Source organism: Cornus florida, unplaced genomic scaffold (genome assembly GCF_030987335.1).
Source record: "Cornus florida cultivar Cherokee Brave unplaced genomic scaffold, ASM3098733v1 CherokeeBrave_3.0.0_Hap2_Chr03, whole genome shotgun sequence".
Taxonomy (NCBI): domain Eukaryota; kingdom Viridiplantae; phylum Streptophyta; class Magnoliopsida; order Cornales; family Cornaceae; genus Cornus; species Cornus florida.
This window is the reverse complement of record NW_026775573.1, coordinates 15,806,534-15,825,171: the sequence shown is the minus strand read 5'-3', so window position 1 is coordinate 15,825,171 and position 18,638 is coordinate 15,806,534. Positions and strand designations below refer to the sequence as shown.

At 34.2% G+C, this 18,638-nt stretch overlaps 2 protein-coding genes and 1 non-coding gene across 3 annotated transcripts; all 3 read right to left on the bottom strand.

Annotated features, from left to right (window-relative positions):
• Nucleotides 1-4,353: 4,353 nt before the first annotated feature.
• On the bottom strand, nucleotides 4,354-4,424 carry TRNAG-CCC (transfer RNA glycine (anticodon CCC)). The gene has a single exon. It is a non-coding gene; the product is annotated as a tRNA-Gly (tRNA).
• Nucleotides 4,425-4,966: 542 nt separating this feature from the next.
• LOC132299673 (luminal-binding protein 3-like) lies at nucleotides 4,967-8,475 on the bottom strand (the record flags this gene model as incomplete). Its single annotated transcript, XM_059796433.1, has 7 exons — nucleotides 4,967-5,668; nucleotides 5,878-5,960; nucleotides 6,085-6,239; nucleotides 6,337-7,059; nucleotides 7,164-7,378; nucleotides 7,822-8,092; nucleotides 8,370-8,475. Coding segments are annotated over 7 exons (2,043 nt in total), but the record flags the coding sequence as incomplete, so codon positions are not given.
• Nucleotides 8,476-11,684: 3,209 nt separating this feature from the next.
• On the bottom strand, nucleotides 11,685-15,740 carry LOC132299672 (formin-like protein 11). The gene is made up of 4 exons (XM_059796431.1): nucleotides 13,829-15,740; nucleotides 13,553-13,743; nucleotides 12,643-12,878; nucleotides 11,685-12,558 (listed from the first exon to the last, which is right to left on the bottom strand). Exons 1-4 carry the CDS (start codon nucleotides 15,403-15,405, stop codon nucleotides 11,839-11,841), a joined length of 2,724 nt encoding a protein of 907 aa, XP_059652414.1. The 5' UTR covers nucleotides 15,406-15,740; the 3' UTR covers nucleotides 11,685-11,838.
• Between the last annotated feature and the right edge of the window lie 2,898 nt (nucleotides 15,741-18,638).

The window sequence follows — 18,638 nt, the reverse complement described above, 5'->3', positions numbered from 1 at the left end:
AATAAAATGGACAACAAAACTTTTTTAAATCACAAAATAGTACTGTTACTGGCCAAATCACCAAACTAAGTCTTCATGCCAAACATCAAACACCCTAAATCTTTTATCGTCTCTCTCCAATCACCCCAATATTCAACCATGGCCGCCACCATCACCAACCACCTTAATATTCATCCATGGCAACCATCAATGCATCACCATCTCTTCAAAGATTCTTCTCCCCCTAAATCACTTCCACCATTCACGACGGCCTCTCCAATCCGTCTTCCGCTCTCTTTTTCCCTCCCCATGGTCCACCTTCAATAGGAATTGAAGAAAAAGATAAATGAACAAGCTAGGCAAATAGGTGAAAAATCTGTGAAATAGAGCCACAAATCATTCAACACAAAGTGAAAAAGAATGTTGCATATATCGAAGATGATGACGACACTTAAATCTGACCATTATTTTTTTTTTGATATTCAGCTGTGATTCATCCATTGGTTTTTTTGGATGCTAAATTTGATTTATTTATTTTATTTATTTTTTTTCATGAAGTTTGTATTGGAGTAGAGAATTAAGGGTTTTGATTTTATCTATCTTACACAAAATTATCAGATTAGATTCTTGATTTTTTGTATTGAAATTAGGTTTTTATTTTGTTTGAATGGTAGTTGCAGAATTGCAGACAGAGAGATTTTAGGGTTTCCAAGTGGAATGAAGGTGAGTGGAGGAATACCGAATAAAAACTGGTTAACCCAATAGACATGGGTATGCCCTAATTGTCATAAAGGGCAATATTGTCTTATAAAAAATTTTGATTGATCAAATGACTGATTGCAAAAAAATGGTCTGTGTGCTTATTTGTACATTTTTTTTTTTTTGAATATTATGCATTGAAATGAACCTTTTCAAAAATGAGGGACTCATTTTGCACATAACCTATATTACAAGGGAGTTTTCTGCACTTAACCCTTTTATTATTATTATTATTTTTTAGTATACACTATTTCTTTGTTTCAATTTAATAATTCATCTTTTTCTTTTAAATTGTTCCAATTTACTTGCCACATTTGAAAAGTCGAAATTCTTTTCATAAATATTTTTCTAACTTTTTAATTTGGTAATATTAAAATATCTTTAAAATGTTTTAACATTTAAGAAAGATTATTAATATGGGCGGAAAAGAGTATTATTGTTCATGTTTTTTTAATCTCATCTCCTCTTTGGATGAATAACAGTGTCATAATTTTGTGTCAAATAAGTGTTTTTTTTTTTTTTTTTTTTTTTTTTTTTTTTTTTGGGTTCCCAAGAGTGGACCAAAAGTTGGGCCATTAAAAAAAAAAGTAAATTATACTGATCTTTCTTGAGGTTTAGATAAATTTTCAGCGTTCAAAATTTATTATAGTGACTTTCCTTAAGGTTTGGCGCATGTGCTCATTATCTCTCTACGAAAACGGTTAAAAAAATTTTAAAAATGACTTACCATTATCTTGAGTTAAAAGACAATAATAGCCTTAGACTTTGACAAAAATGACCAAAAAAAAATTAATATATTTGTGAAGGACAAGGACCAAGACCAAAATGCCCTATATATATGTAGTATTATATATATATATATATATATATGTAGTTAGATATATGCATCAACTAATTGATTTAATTATAATATATATATATACACAAGATCTGTGTTTCCTACCTTACTAAAATATATAGATCTCGAGAGTATCTCCAATGGCCTCTCAAATGACCTCTCAAATTTAAAATATAACAAGTGTATAAAAAAGGCACTGACATATCAAAAGACCTCTCATATTTTGAGATTGTCAAAAGTATTGCCAAATATAACAACTCTCAAATGATTCCTCAAATTCAAAAAATAGCAAGTGGATAAAAATAAGGCACTCTAAGGCTCTCAAAAGAGTTCTCATATTTTGAGATTGTTAAAAGTTGTTAAAATAAAAATAAGGCACTCTAATAAGTTCTCAAAATATGGAATGGTTATTATGTCAAAAAAATAACATTTTAGATGAAATGGACCATTTGAGCATAATTGTAAAAATATAACATTTTGGCACTGTAACTCCTCTCAAAATATAGATTTGGTATAGAAAGATAGCATTTTGCATTGGAGATGCTATGAGGTATCCTACCTTAATAAGATCTATACATATATATATATAAGGAATATTTGAAAACATTGAAAAGAAAAAAAAAACAAAAGACCCAGATCGAAGGTGATTTCTCTCCATCCGTTTCTCTCTTTGAAACCTTTTAGTGAATACTGCTAAAATTATTAGAAAAATAAGATTGGTAAGCGTAACACGATTATTGCAGAAGGATCGCCGCCGATTTTAGCTATCAGTAGCTATCGGATATGACGCTTCAATCTGCAATTCGCTATGGAAAAAAGAAAAATGTGAAATTTTATTCTATTTATGGGAATGTCTGGTGAGAGTAGGGATGGCAACGTGGGCGGTTTTGGGCGGGTGTACCTCTCCAACCGTTTAGAAACTCTCACTCCGTCCCCTCCCAAAACAGCCTAAACGGGGGGCCTTTCCACCCCATTTCCGCTCCGTTTAACTTTTTTTTTTTTTTTTTACTTTCAAAATTTCTCCTCATTTTTTAATTTTTTTCATTAAATACAATTATATAACTATTGAAAAAATCATAAAAAATGGGCAATCATAATTTAATATAAAATTCAAGGGTATGAACATTCTTAGTTCGTAGGGCTTTGCCATTTACTAAAACGGTTGAACAAGTGAGTGAATGTGACTTAAGATTTCTAGAACTAACTATATATACTAAGAAAATAAGAGTAATTTAGTAATTTACTTACCTAAATGGGTAGGGCGGGGCGACCTCCCCGTCCCCGCCTCGAACTCGCACGGCTATGTTTTCATTAATAAAAATCATCCCAGCCTAAATAAGTTAAACGATTTATCAAAACTGTTATAAACGGGACGAGTTGAGGCGGATACCCGTCCCAGCGGGACAAATTACCATCCCCTAAGTGAGAGGAGTTGCAGAGGAGAGAAACAGATTGACAGGGACCTATGATCTATCTGATAGGGAGCTTGCACATGTAATTACTAAGGGCGTAAATGACTTTTTCCGTTCACAGATATTTGCAACATACATGTATTACTATAATATAAGGATAGAATTTACTTTTCACATTAAAAATTAAGGCCAATCACTTTCTAACGTGATTAGGGAAGGTCATTGTAATAACCATTAAATACTCTACTAGACTTAAAAATTATTTAAACCATAAGAAAGGTCGGTATAATATACTCTTAAGAAAATTCACAAGAGAAAACATTCAGAATGCAATCCCACATGAAATTTATTTCATTGACAGAAGCATCATTCACAGGGGTAAGACCTAATGACCTTCATCTGCAAGTTCCTGAGAGCAACAGCAGCATCAAATGTGCCATTCATGGACGTCCGAGCATCAGCCAGCGCGTGCTCTAGGTCTTGATTCAACAAGTAGTAGGAGCAAATCTGGCTGAGGATGAGATCGTGCCTTTCCTCGAACCGTATTACTCTGTCTTCAGCATTTTCTAAGGCCTCCCATATGATCCTTAGCTTCTCTTTTGTGTTTTTTCTTATTTCTGTGTTCTTCAAATTGGGCAAACATAGAAAGAATGGTGCAGAGAAGCCGATTATTGTGAAAGCAATGCCGCCGAAAGCCATGGAGTTTCTAGGGAGAGGGATGAAAGATTTGGAGGAGATAGAATGATAAAAAATAGGGGGCAGTGATACTTTGCTTCATTCAGGAGAAACCTACTTTGGAATCCTTTATTTTCTGTCATGGTGACCTTGGATGCTTCATGTAAATGACACTTAGATTACTAGTTATAAATTTGTGTTATTCTCCTTAAATACGACAGTTAGATGTCATGATTTTTGTCCGGATTTATATAAAGATGTTAATGTATAAGATTGACTGTTAATATCATTTAATAACTTAATTTTTTAGATTGGATAACCAAACATTTAGATCGAGCTTGTAAAGTAACTTGTTTACAAATACCTTATAAAAATTTTATTTTTTTTCTTTATTCAAAATAATGACTTGATAATTTTAAAAAGCACCTTAAGAAGTTTTAATATTAAAAAAAGGGTTATTAATACGATATAGAATATATTGTTCATGCCTTTTATTCTTATCTCGTCTTCTTTGGTAAATATTATTGATTCTAAAATTTGTGTCAAATAGATAGATGATTAGCTGGTGTGAGAATTCAGTTGGGTTCAAAAGCAACAACTTATGTAAATTAGAACCAAATTTTAGGTTCTTGCCAATAGTAATAAATTAGCATATGAATTTCTAAAAATTATATACTCTAAAAAAAGAATTGCGCATCCAGGGAATCGAACCCTGGTCAGTACCGTGGGAGGGTACTATGATACCACTACACCAGATGCGCGCCATGTTGTTGAAGTTCAAATGAATATTAGTTATACACACGCAAAGGGGATCCAGCTCCTTTCTATAATTGATGTGTTTTGACTCACAATTTAATTCCTACATGCAGCTCAGATTCAAGATCTAATCTTCCTATTAACCCTCTCAAGCCCACCAAATTGTAATGTCTAGATTTTTTTTTTTAAAGTAAATAAATTATACTGTATATTATCTAAAAAATCATAAAACACAATGAAGTTCCTTCACACACACAAACAGCAGCAGCTCTTATATATAGAAAATCAAAACTCTCACTCCGGGAGGATAAAAAATATCACATTATTTGTTCTCTGTGTGGCATGAACAATGGAGAATATTTCTTTCACATATATAACTTATTTTACCATCTTTCCAACCCAAGAAATTATTTTTGAACTCTCCACAACACTGTCTTAACTATGCAGAAAACAACACAGAGAACACTTGTCTTTACTGGAGTGTTCTCTCATTCCATGAGATCACTACGATCAACAGCATCTATCTAGGTTGCCTTACAAAACCGAATACTTGCATCAATTGAGAGAGAGTAGCAACAAAGTTATAAATTAAGAACAATCCAACATCTAGTATTATAAAAGAAATCAAGTTTGACATCTGATGGAACTTGTGGTAGCTATACAAAAAATATCTAGTCTAATTTTCTGGACTAAATAGAGAGGAATAAAAGGTCAAAAACACGAAAAAAGAAAAAGAAAATCTCAAATCCAGCTTTGTTTTCATAGCTCATCAACAGGCTCTTCATCGTCAGCATCAGTTGAACTTCCACCACTCTTCTCATAAGCCTGTCTTATGACAGGGTTGCAAACATCTTCCAACTCCTTCATTTTCTCATCAAAATCATCTTTCTCTGCAGCTTGGTTGTCATCCAACCATTCGAGGGCGTCCCTCAATGCGCCATCAATCTTCTCCTTGTCTTCCGAATCAATCTTATCACTGAGCTTGTCGTTGTCGTTAATGGTGCTCTTCATGCTGTAAATGTATGTCTCAAGCTTGTTCCTGGCATCAATCTTCTCTTTGATCTTCCTGTCCTCATCTGCAAACTCCTCTGCCTCCTTTACCATCTTGTCGATATCTTGCTGACTGAGACGCCCCTTGTCGTTGGTTATGGTTATGGATTCCGACTTCTTTGCTGCCTTGTCCTCTGCCCTCACATTTAATATCCCATTTGCATCAACCTCAAAGGTGACCTCAATTTGGGGCACTCCCCTGCAAAGAAACATCATAACCATCATCAGGATAATGTAATGTGTTTCCTACATGACTAAAACCATGTGAGACACTAATCATGAAAGGGAAATTTGTACATCTTGACATTTCATTCTAGGCAGAGCAAAATCTGAAGTTTTTGTTTCAAAATTTCAAGGTTGAGGAATTATGTTATTATGCCTGAGATGACGGAAAATATATCATCTTACCTTGGAGCTGGTGGAATACCGGACAAGTCAAACCTTCCAAGCTCATGACAATCCTTTGTCAAGCTTCTCTCGCCTTCAAAAACCTAAAGATTTTCAAAAATTCATTAGTTTTAAAACAGAATTTAGTTACCATTTTACATCACACAAGAAAAACTTATTCCATCAAACATCCAAACATATATGCTTTTATGTCTTTATTTGTCATACCCTGATTGACACCGTTGTTTGCTGGTCCTGGTAAGTGGTGAACATCTGAGACTTCTTGGCTGGGATGACATTATTCCTTGGGATCAATTTGGTCATGACACCACCGGCAGTTTCAATCCCCAGACTCAAGGGAGCAACATCCAACAAAACAATGTCTGCACAAAACCGAAGTAGAAACCATATTAGGCATTTAAAATACATTCTCTGTTAAATTGTGCCTTAATAATTCAATGCTGGTACTAGATTTCTTACCTTCGGTTCCTTCCCCACCTTCACCACTGAGGATTCCACCTTGAACTGCTGCGCCATAAGCCACAGCCTCATCCGGATTAACACCCTTGCTTGGTTCTTTTCCATCAAAGAAATCCTTCAAAAGCTGTTGAACCTTAGGAATTCGAGTGCTCCCTCCAACAAGAACAATTTCATGGATATCATTCTTCTTCAAACGTGAATCCTCCAGAGCCTTCTTCACTGGCCTCATTGTCTTTTTAAACAAGTCCATGTTAAGTTCTTCGAATCTTGCCCTTGTCAATGGCTCTGAGAAGTCAACACCATCAAAAAGCGACTCAATCTCAACACGAGCTTGGTGCTGGCCACTTAGTGCCCTCTTAGCTCGCTCACATTCCTTACGAAGCTTTTCTAGAGCCTTCTTATCTTTGCTAATATCTTTGTTGTATTTCTTCATGATCAACTTGATGAAATAATCCATCACTCTGTGGTCAAAATCCTCTCCTCCCAAATGGGTGTCTCCACTAGTTGCTAGGACTTCAAAAACACCATTGTCAATGGCTAAGACACTAACATCAAACGTACCACCACCAAGATCGTAAACAAGAATGTTCTTCTCTGCCCCTTTCTTGTCCAGACCGTAGGAAATTGCAGCGGCAGTGGGCTCATTAATAATCCGAACCACGTTGAGCCCTGCAATGGTGCCTGCATCCTTTGTGGCCTGCCTTTGTGCATCATTGAAATAAGCTACAAAAAGCAACACAAAAAAAATCAATCAGAAAACAATAACAGATATTCAAAAAATCTCATTAACTATGCAAAAGAGATTATTATAGGGATTTAAATTCTACCCGGAACAGTGATGACTGCATCTTTAATTTTCTTCCCTAAATATGCCTCAGCTGTCTCCTTCATCTTCACCAATACCATAGCACTGATCTCCTCAGGGCTAAACAACTTAACCTCACCATCTTTGATCTTCACTTCTACATATGGCTTCCCATCTTTGTTTACAATCTTATAAGGTAAGAATTTCATATCTCTCTGAACTTCTGGATCATCAAACCTACCCAAAACACAATACACCAAAATCAAATTAGACTTTAATACACAAAACCCACAAATTTATATACAAAAACCACATTTGAACATTCGAAGACAAAAAAAAAAAAGAAAAATCACTTACAACAGACCAAAATCAAATCACCCTTCTTCAATACACAAAACCCACAAAGATAATAATTTTAAACCACATAGAAATTCACTTACAATAGACCAAAATCAAATTACCCCTTAATACACAACACCCACAAAGATTACACCATTAACACACAGAGAATTTAACTTACAATTGACCAAAATCAGATTAAACTTTAATACACAAAACCCACAAAGATTGTGTTGCAAACCCACATAGAAATTCACTTAAAATAGACAAAAATCAAATTACACTTCAATACAGAAAACCCACAAAAATAATAATGCAAACCCACATAGAAATTCACTTACTTTTTTCCAATAAGACGCTTAATATCCGAAATTGTCCGTTCGGGGTTTTTGGCAGCTTGATTCTTCGCAGCCTCTCCGATGAGACGCTCTGTATCTGTGAATGCAACCCATGATGGAGTGATTCTGTTACCTTGATCGTTTGCTATAATCTCAACATGACCGTTTCTATAAACACCCACACATGAATATGTTGTCCCCAAATCAATTCCAATCACTGTTCCAACTTTCTTCGGTGATTGCTCAGTAGCCAAAGCTAATCCTACCAAAAGTTCTTCAAAAATTCAAACATGAAGAGTTTAGTCTAATGAATTTCTTCAAATCAGAAAAACCCAACACCAAATTCTCAAAATTGTGGGTGCAAAATTATTTTTCAAAACTCAATGAAAAGAATATCTGTTTTCGGATTACAATTTTCTATTTTCTGAATTCTTAAAACTATTTTAGAATATTGAACCAATTCTAAAAATTATTCAGTTCTAAAGAACTCAAAATTTATGAGTAACCCAAATTGAGGATGTTAATTAAAAATAAACAAAGCAAAAATTTACCTGAAACGAAGAGAAGAACAAAAATAAACGCTTTGTTCCTGATAGGTGTACTCATCTTGAGCTTGAGATATACTGTAAAGTAATGGAGGGAGAGGTTGAAGGATTGGTTATATTTATAGTTTAGTGTAGTAGTGTTGGTTTAGAGTTGGTTCAGGAGTTGATTGCATGAGATTATGTGTTCCGCCCAATGATTTTCTGCCACGTCATAGTTCAGTGGCTTTGTTGGTCGCCGTGTCACAATACAAGTATGAAACCCAATCAAAGCTTGAGGCCACTTAGGAACCCCCCAATCAAAGCTTTGATATAATAATAATTTATTATTTATTTATTTATTTTTTGAGTTAATCCTATTGACTTTCCTAGGCAAATTACCGTAACGCCTTCTAAATCCGTTCCTCTAAAGTAATAATATAATAGTATATTATATATGACATTTTATACAAGTATAGAATAAAATTATCATTTTATAAAATTTGATCAACAAAGAAAAATTAAAATAATAAAAGCCATCTACTCGTATATAATTTATTTAAATTTTAAGGTTAAAATGGTAGATGTAATTTGCCTTTCTATTTTTTTTTTTTTTTTGAGAAATTCAACTTGTCTTGAATTACTTACTCTTAATATGTCATGATATAATTAGGTGACTTTCATTTTATAATATTTAAAAATAATAATAACTTACTTTTTAGGTGGTGAAAAAGGATAAATTGTAAAATTTATTTGAGTAAATTTCAATTCATATTAAATTTGACTATCGAATTATTGGTACACGATATTTATTTTTTTAAAAGAACGGTAAGGGTTTAAGCCTATAAAAAATTGACATCAATTGCTAACATGATTTGAATTATTAATTGTATTTGTATTGTAATTGACTCACCCATTTAACTAATCATATGGTGTTACCAAGTTTGGAGTTACAAGTTGTATTTTGCATCAAAAGAAAAGTATTTTTTTTAGATGGGTCAACCCAACAAAGATATATTACAGTTTGATCTTGGTTGGGGTGGATGGCATGCTAGAGTGTTCTGGCCAATGGGCTTTAGCCACGTCAGATGCTGCATCTCTTGTTTGGTTTGCTTTATTAGTCGGTGCTCTTTTTTTTTTTTTTTTTGGATTCATAGAGGAAGTAGGTAATTGTAAAGAGGAGGGGTACATTAGGCATTTGTAAAATTTGACACTTTAGATTTGTTACATCACCATTAGTTTAATAGGTCAACTTTAATGTTTTCAACTCTCCAAATTTTAATTATTTGAATTCTTCAAATTTTATTTAAAAGAAATAGAAGCCCACGGTCAGCAAAATGGGCGATCCAAACAGGCCTTTAGAGCCTTTGAACAGCAAATGGTCTAGTAATCTAGTCCTGTTTAAGACCAATAAGCAATTTATGAACGAGTCCATACAAAATAAAAAGAGTATTTTGTTAGATTGGTCAACTCGAATCTAATTTATTTATTAAACAAATCATACTCCATTGACATGAACATGACATGTTATAAAAACAAAATATTGAATAGCTAATTATATGTTTTATTTAAAAAAAAGCACACAATTAACCAAGTATTTTACTATAATACCATATTAATTTAAATATATTACAAATTATACATGTTAAGATAAAGTCACGAACTTGTTTTTAGGGGCATAACGGCGTTGATAGGAATCTGAAAGGTAAATCATTGAGATATCGCTTTCGAACCGCACTCCTAACTTAAATGATACTTGTATTGTGGAGTCGATACACGTGTCCTAAAAAAGAAAGAAAAAAATTTAAATTAGCCTAACATATTTATGATATAATTAATTAAACAAGTCAAATTCAATTAAATGAATTGAGAAATTCTAATCCAACACAACACAATTAATTAAAAATAATAATTGAGTCAACCGAATTGAGAACCTAAGTATGGCGGAAACAAAATTAAAGTCAACTCAAATTCGTATTAAATTCGTGTGTCAACCCTCTCTTCAGTTCATATTTAATTGAATTAGTTGGCCCAAACTGAATGCAGAAGTAACAGTTTTTCATTATTTTCATAAAGTGGTTTTCTTTCCAATACTGGTGGTTATCCCAAAACAAAATCATGCCTTTAAAATGCTACCCCATGAATTAGCTTTTATTTATTTATCTATTATTTGGACTTCTTTCTTTAAAAAATGAGAATAATTTTTTGAGGTCCAGAGAGCTTTAGGTGAGATTGGTGAAAGTGGCAATGGGTCTACAAAAATAACGACTTTAAACAAAAATTTGAAGTAATAGTTGGCAGATTTAACACTAATGTATGTAGGCCAGATCAATAACTGAAATTTCATCATTTCAGTGAGATCTAGTCTAGCTCAACTGTTAGGATATATATATATCAGTGAGATCTAGTCTAGCTCAACTGTTGGGATATATATATATATATATAGACATTGGCAGAAAGTATACTAGTCCAAAAGTTTGGAAATATTGAAAATTTTGACTTGCAAAAAGTAGTGCAAACTTTTAAATTTTGTCATAAGTCTAATAATTTGTTAGAAGATTATTATGCTTTTGATGGGAAAGTACTTTTTCATCAACACTTGAGTCTTGGTTGTGGCATTGCCGACAGTGCAGTGGTGGAGTCCACCCCCTCCTCTCTCATTCCGTAGTTCAATTCGGACTCCAATTTCAAGAACAAAAATAAAAAATAATTTTGAGAGAACAAAAATAAAAAATAATTTTCAGTTTTCTGTGTTTCAAAATCGATTGAGTAGTACTATTTAGGCTTATTTGTGCGGTTGGGTAATTTAAACTATGGGTTTTTATACCCCTACAAGTTTAATCAATTGATTTAACTTGAATTTATCTATTATATCAAATGGATAGAAACCATCCGACTAAACAAATAAGTTAGATATATCGGTCCAAGAATCATTTTCTAAATCTATTTGGCTGACAAAATTATGAAACAGTTTTTTATAAAATAAAGAAAATGAGAAAATCCCAAAAATAGTTTTCTAAACTGAGGAGGAAAAAAAAAAAAAAAACTACTACTATTTTGGCGGCACCGAATTGACGCTTTCTATTTAGGATTGGAAAAAATTTAGTACAAATTTTGAATAAAACTTCCTCCAATCTCAAATGTAAGGAACTGATTCCATGCTCCCAAACGTAGCACACTTGTATTTAACATTACTGTCATAGGTTTCTAGGCCTGTGGAAGATATCAAGCTTGTGAACTCTCACAGATAACTTCTGTTCTTTGTATACTTCTATTGTTGCTAAATCCACTCGATTTTTTTCATTTTCCAAAGACATGAGAGGAAGTTGGAACCACTATTAGGCTCATTGAAAATGTTGGTATTACAACACATTGATTCAAGCCACCATATTTAATCATGCCCAAAATTTTACATAAAGTTTGGAAGATGTTACACAGATTTGTAATTATAATGAAATGGGAATTTTATGAAGTATAGACATCCCAAGCCATCTAATTTCTATCTGAATGGAGCTAGAGGATTTGGACTACTTGAAACTTTCAAGCTTCTAAGCTCTTTACACACATGATCTAACATACCCAAAAAGTCTCTCACAATTACAAAAATTCTAAGTGGATTGGCTTCATCTTTGCTCACATCTCCATGAAAGTACTCAGTGATTTTTCTAACAAGTAATAGGACTTTGTCTTCATCTTCTTGCAACTCCTTTATATTCTTCTCTGCATAACCAAGAAAAGCTCTCATTGAGACCACAAAGTTACCACTTTTTTCATCCACACACAAGTTCCTGTTTACCAGGTGTCTCAACTTAGCCATTCCATCTGATAGGTTTGAGACTGATATTGCAAGAACATCCAAATCTATTGTGGCTGTCTTCTTCACATTGCAGAGTTCGGTACTTAGACCGGAAACAAGGTCTAGTCCCATTCTTCTGTAACTTTCTTCAGCATTTTTGCTCTTACTTTTCTGGTTTATCTTTCCCATTATACTCTCTGAGCTTCTAATTCCTTCTGACCGGACAATTTCTTGGACGACAAAGTGGAGCAGTGTAGTTTTCCCATCTGTTCCTTTCACGTCGGCTAGCTTAAGGAGGGCGTCGAGCTTGAATGCTCTGGCACCTCCCCTGATTGTTCCAACATTCATCCTGTTTCCGGTTTTGAGAACAGCTTCAAGTAATTTCAAGAAGAGCCGGCTTGATCTTAGTTCTTTGCATGCCTCCTGGTAGAGAAACATAGACATATTAAATCATTTCAAGTATTGTTGTTTATCAGAATTTGAGTGATCAGTTTGATGGTTAATTACCTCTAGCATTGAGAAAGACTTTCTGAGATGAACAACCTCATCTTCAAACGTTTCGCGGTAAAGCATTGCTTCAATCCTTAAGAAGGCAAAAGGTATGTTGAGCATTGCCTTAACAAATCTCTCTGCTGAGCCCAATTCTTTGATGTCTCCTTTATAGCTAGAGAGTAAAGCCTCTTCTTCTTTGGTGGGTACCATTTTCACTAAAACCTCTAGCTGTTGTAAACACAAGCCATCCCCTGCTTTTGGAAGATTTTTCAAAATTAGGCACATAATGTATGAGTTTGCATGTGTGTTTGATAGGGAGATGAAATTGTATTATCTGTGTTTTGCTTATACTAATTTGTCTTGAGGATGAGCTATAAAACTGTTGTTTAGAAGTTGCTAATGCAGAATTCAATTGAGTGTATATGCAATTTTCTGCTCTTTGCCTTCTAAGTCGCGAAGGTTGGAGATTACACGGTTTGGTAAGGGGGAAAATGACACAAATTTTCTCACTAGGAAGAAAATGTTTCTTAGATAATCTCAAAATAATAAATTTCATTCATCTACTCTAGCAATATGGACCATTGGGAATACATAACCAAATGGCATGTTGTATCAAAATGTTTGTCGCGCTCAAATTCTTCTTATTACTACCTCAAATGCATTCTTTTATGCAAAACAAACTGGCCCTTTGATTATATTTCAACGACAAAATTTTGTTCTTCTTGCTATCGTGGTATCACTATACAGATTTGGATTCTTCAAATTGTTATTCATCTTTAGCTAAGAAGCTTCCTAACATTATGGACTATGCATTGTTGCTCTTTTAACCCTTTCTAGCATCCTCAAGTTCATTATCAGAATGCAGAACAAACTCACACTTGATTATGAGTAGTTAAGCATCTATCAGGAGTTCTAGGATTTTTACCTTTTACCAGTGCATCACAAACTTGTTCAGCAGTCGCATTCAGAGCTTTTGAGAGTATGGTTATGTTTTGCAGTCTCTTGGGCTCAAGAACATGCTTGCTTGGAGAAGGGCTTTTGCTCTTTCCTTCATCATGCTTCATCGAATCTTGTAGATTGTATCCAAAAAGTGATTCAATCATTTCCTCATCAAATCTGTTCCAAGTCTCTAAACCGTTTAGTACCAAACACAAACGTAGGAACTGAGTTATAACCAAAAAAAAATTTTTTTTTGCCTTACTCAAATGAGCTTGTTTTCAGCTTGTCCCACACCGTGGAACGATTTGAAGCTGCTCTAACTTTGTCCCAATGAAGTGGTTTCAGTTTTGGCAATGGAGCTCCATCTTTACCCAATGGCACATACTGAGGAAGCTGAGACGGCGGAGGTGGGCCCTTCATATGCTTGCCATTTCCTTTCGAAAATGGAGGTGGACATGGCGGTGGAGGAATCCCTATTGGAGGCTTAGGAAGTGAAGATGGCAAATCACTTTTGGTGGTAAAATTTGATCGTGAAGAAGAACCTGAATCTCTTGGAGATGACAAAATTGGCAATGTGGAAGAACTCAAAGCCTTAGATGTGGTCCGCATTGAACAAGACGGGTGAAAAGGAGGAACATGTACACAAGGGGGAGGAGGTGGTGGTGGCGGCGGTGGTGGGGGCGTGAACCTGTTCGGACCACTGGAAGAACTGGGAGCTACCTGCATGTTCTGATCCGAATTGCGCGGAAAATGGGCTGCAATTGAGTTGGAATCTTGAATTGGTGATGGAATTGCTAAGTTCATAGGAGAGGTCACAGAAGAAGAAACTTTTGACACATTTGGGGAAACAATTTTTGGTTTGTCACTAGGACTACCCAATGAAGCATTGGACATCCTCACATTCGATGCATATGAATCAGAGAAAGAATGGAAAGATTGTTCATCAGATGAATGTGCTTCAAAATAAGTTACATTATCACCAGATGAGGATAAAGATTTGTCAGATTCATAATTAATTGATTCATGAACAGACATAATTTCTCCAGCAACAGAATAACACACACTATCGGATTCTGATTTTGTTGGTTCCTTTTCTGATTCTTCTCTGACATGCAATTCACAGTTTGATAATTGTTTGACACAAATTGCTTTTGGTTCTAAAGCTGAATCAAGGTGAAAGAGTTCAAGGTCTGAATCAGAGCTTACCTTTTTGGATGAATTTTGAGAGCTCAAATACTTTGATCTACTTTTAGGTACATCTTCAGTGGTATGTATTATTGACATTGTACCTTTTGACCTCTTTCTTTGTTCACTGAATTTTCTGCAGACCAAAATGAGCCCAATGGCACATATTATGAAGGTAGCTCCAGCAGCCACAAGAACTGGTATTAGAATTCTTCTAAGTATACCCTTATCTCTCTTATCTTTGTGAATCCTGTGGTGTGGATGGATCGGCCGAGGACGACCAAATCGGTGATGAGGATGGACATGAATAGGCACCATTGGAGCAGGAGCTGGAGCTGGAGATTCAATGGGAGGTAATGGTGATGGACTTGTTGTTTTGGAGCTCTTTAGTCCAAGTAAAGCTCTGAACTTTTCCAAGATCAAACCTTCCTTTACTTCATTTTCATCTTCTCCTGAGACCTTCTCAACATGGTTGTCTTTGAAATCTCCGTTGTCCTCCATGAAATGCAGTTCTTGTAGGACATGAAGACTGAAGTACTCTGCAGCATTCAATGCAGCTTCCACAGCCAGATTGTGACTACAATATTGGAGTGTTGTGAGCATGAAGATGATGATAATGAGATTCATGTGAGGAAGCTGAGAACCATTAATCATGATTCTTCAATCCAAAATCAATCTATCCACCTTTTTTGCATAAAAATCTAGCTCATCTTTGTTTTTTCTTTTTCTTTTCTTTTTTCTTTTTTCTTTTTTCTTTTGTTTTTTTTGTTTTTCCTGCATATAAATGTAAAGCCTTTTTTATGGGTGGTGGGAATGATGTGTAGTGAAGATATAGAGAAAAGAGACTTTAATGGTACTACAAGGAACCTCTGAGCTTGGCAGTTGTAGTTGTACTGGGCCTTCTTTATTTCTTCTGTTTTTGTCCTCTTATCTCTTCTCACCTCCATTAATTCTCTCTGCTAAAAGCTGCTTAATTTTGTTCTCAGGCTCTCAGCTTCTCCTTTGGGAAATATTCTTTCTCACATCTAATCTCTTGTTCTTTGTATCTTTCCCCATATTTATGAATATTGTTAGAGAAAAGGTGAGCATTCTTTTTGGCTCTTCATATCTCATGTTCGTGTCATATCTCGTGTTTCTGAGTTGTGGTCTGAATTTTGTTTCTGCTTCCAACCTTATTATGACTCAAAAAATTTTGTGGGTTTGTGGATTCAAGTCGTAAACTTTTTTTTAATTCAGTATATAATATGATTCGTTGTATCGTTTAATACGTGATTTCTTTTTAAGTCTAATATGCAATTCGTATCGGTCAGTTTAAACTGATTTTATTCATTACACTGCGACCGTGACCGATATTGTAAACCACGGTATACAATAGTGTTTAGGGTTTATAATATGCTAGGGAAAATATTGAAAATTGTTTTAAAAAGTCAAACAGAGATAAGGGTTTAAAGAAATCAAACTTTATGTTAATATGAGTAAATCTTTATATTCTGTGTATGGTGTATATTTATATTTATATCAGCTTCTTAATTTTGTAACATCAGACAACATCACTATTTCTCTTCAGTTTTAGTGAAAGCTTTTTAGAGTTCAAAAACTTTTTAGGACGTGAAATGGTCAGATTCATGGGAATTACATTTCATTTAAGCTTTTTGCAAGTAAAAATGATCAATCAATCTAAAAGTTGCTTGGTGGGTCCTCATTGGTTGGATTTTCCTTACCTCTCGTGAGGGTGATTTGGTAAGTTCACTCCAACCTCCAATTATTAAAGGAAGAGAGAGAAATGTTCCATCACTTTCTCATGTGGTCGATCTTCAGATTGTGAAACAATGTGTAATGCACAAGGTAGCTTGAATACACAATTTTTGATGTTGAGTTATGAGAGATATAGTATAAGAGACTACTATAGACCACCACATCTCTCTTTCATGGACTTTCTACATCTCCTTTTCCAAGTGGTTATTGATTTGTTGTGGTAGTTTTTAGGTTAAGGTTTGGTGTGACTAAGTTGATTTGGTCAAGAGCCCTTGTCTACCTGCGCCTAACCTAACCTAACCAGAGAGAGACCAGATGGTTGAACCTATTAGGACCACTAAGCAGTGGACTTTGAGCTTCACTTTATTGGTACAATAACCTAACATTAATGTCATACAGTACGATGGTAAAAGTTGAAGTTCAAACTTCAGAACTTAGGGTAAAGTTTGAAAATAAGCACATGCACCAGACCAAATAATATCTGGCACCTTTTATTTTAAAGATTAGCTTTGTTTGGATGGAGGGATTTGGAGAGAAAAGAAAGAAAAGAATAGTGTGTAATGTGTTTGCATGAGAGGAATTGAGTAAAAAAGAAAAACGAGAAGGATTTGGAGGGATTTATCAATCCTCCAAATCTCTCAAATTGAATTCTTCCAAAATTGACAAGATTTGGAGAGGAAGGAAACTAAATTAAGTTAATATTAGTTATGACAAAAGTAACCTTCAAAATTAGATACACAAAATTTTTACTCCATTTAAGTCCTAATAACATAACAAGATCTAATTGATGATAACGCTCATGTACGAGATCCAAATTTTGGGTTTTTTGAGTTCATTTTATAGACTTCAACTGTTAATATGATTGCTTATGATTCTTTTATAGATTAGATTTAGATTAGATACAAAAAGGTAAAGATAGTATTGATTACTATCCTCTTCTTTCTTCTCTGTTATATCCAAACAACAATATTATTCATTCCTTCTTTTTTTTTTTCTTATTTATCCAAACATGATTTTAAATTATAGCTATCATTTTCTTTTCTTTATTTTCTCTCATAGCTAATGTTATCATTTGCTTTCTTTTCTCTCCTATGTATCTAAACGAAGCTCTGGAGGAAAAATATTGGTAGGACCTGTTTGTTTATAACTTTAAAAACAGTTCTCAAGGGTTTAGAAAATAAAAAATTATTTTTAAAGAACTATAAAGACAATTTTCAAAATAAGTCTTTTTATAACTATGTTTTCGTACAATCATTTTCAGAAACTTAATCAAGCAGAGTTTTTATATAATTTTCTAATTTTTAGTTCTCTCACAATAGAAAGCTGATTTCAGAATTACAAATAATGCAGACCTTACTTTCTTACCTTTTAAAGTAAAAAGTGAAAAATTTAAGTTCTCATCAAATAATGTGAGTTGTGCTGAGTTTCTTCTAAAAATTAAAATTCAGGAGTTGCCGTGTTTGTCCATGATATCGCCACACTTGATTGGATTCATAGATAAACTCCATTAAACAGTAAGTAATATTCTGAGTTCAATCTCCTGAATTCTTCACAAAGTAAACATGTATTTATTAGTGACATATACATAAGATATATTATACATATGTATCATGATTTAGACCAATTGAGAATATAACAAAAGCAAACTGAAAAACTTAACCCCTTGGCTTAAAACCAAGGTTTGGAATCCTAGCTACTAAAACTGTGAAAATATACATGCATCAATATACTAAAAAAACACAAATTTTTTCGTGTTAATATAGTAGGAAGAAGGTTCCTCACGTGCGGAGGGGATTAGTGCACTGTCCGGTGCACCCAAAGGTATCAACACGGTGCCGTTTTGGGTGACCAACGCAGGCTTCATGTTGAGCTTCGTGCCAACATGCTGAAGCATCGGATGGTGCATAAATTCTTGGCATAGGAGAGGATCCGAATCCAACATGAGTAAGAGATACAAAGTAAAGTGTTGCACAGCAGGGGTTCCATTCACTGGTTAGACTTCATGATTTTGTTGTAAAGCATAAACTAATTGTTCATTGAAATGAAAACATAAAAAATAGATCAAAATCACCATACTGTGGGATGACTCGATTGAGCGAGACCATTAAAAAGAGCTTGGTTTTATCCATTTT

Coding starts and splice junctions, on each gene's coding strand:
- LOC132299672 (XM_059796431.1), bottom strand. CDS start 15,405: ATGATTAATGGTTCTCAGCTTCCTCACATGAATCTCATTATCATCATC. Junction 13,744..13,828: donor CTGAAAACAAGCTCATTTGA/GTAAGGCAAAAA, acceptor GACTTGGAACAG/ATTTGATGAGGAAATGATTG. Junction 12,879..13,552: donor TTGTGATGCACTGGTAAAAG/GTAAAAATCCTA, acceptor TTCCAAAAGCAG/GGGATGGCTTGTGTTTACAA.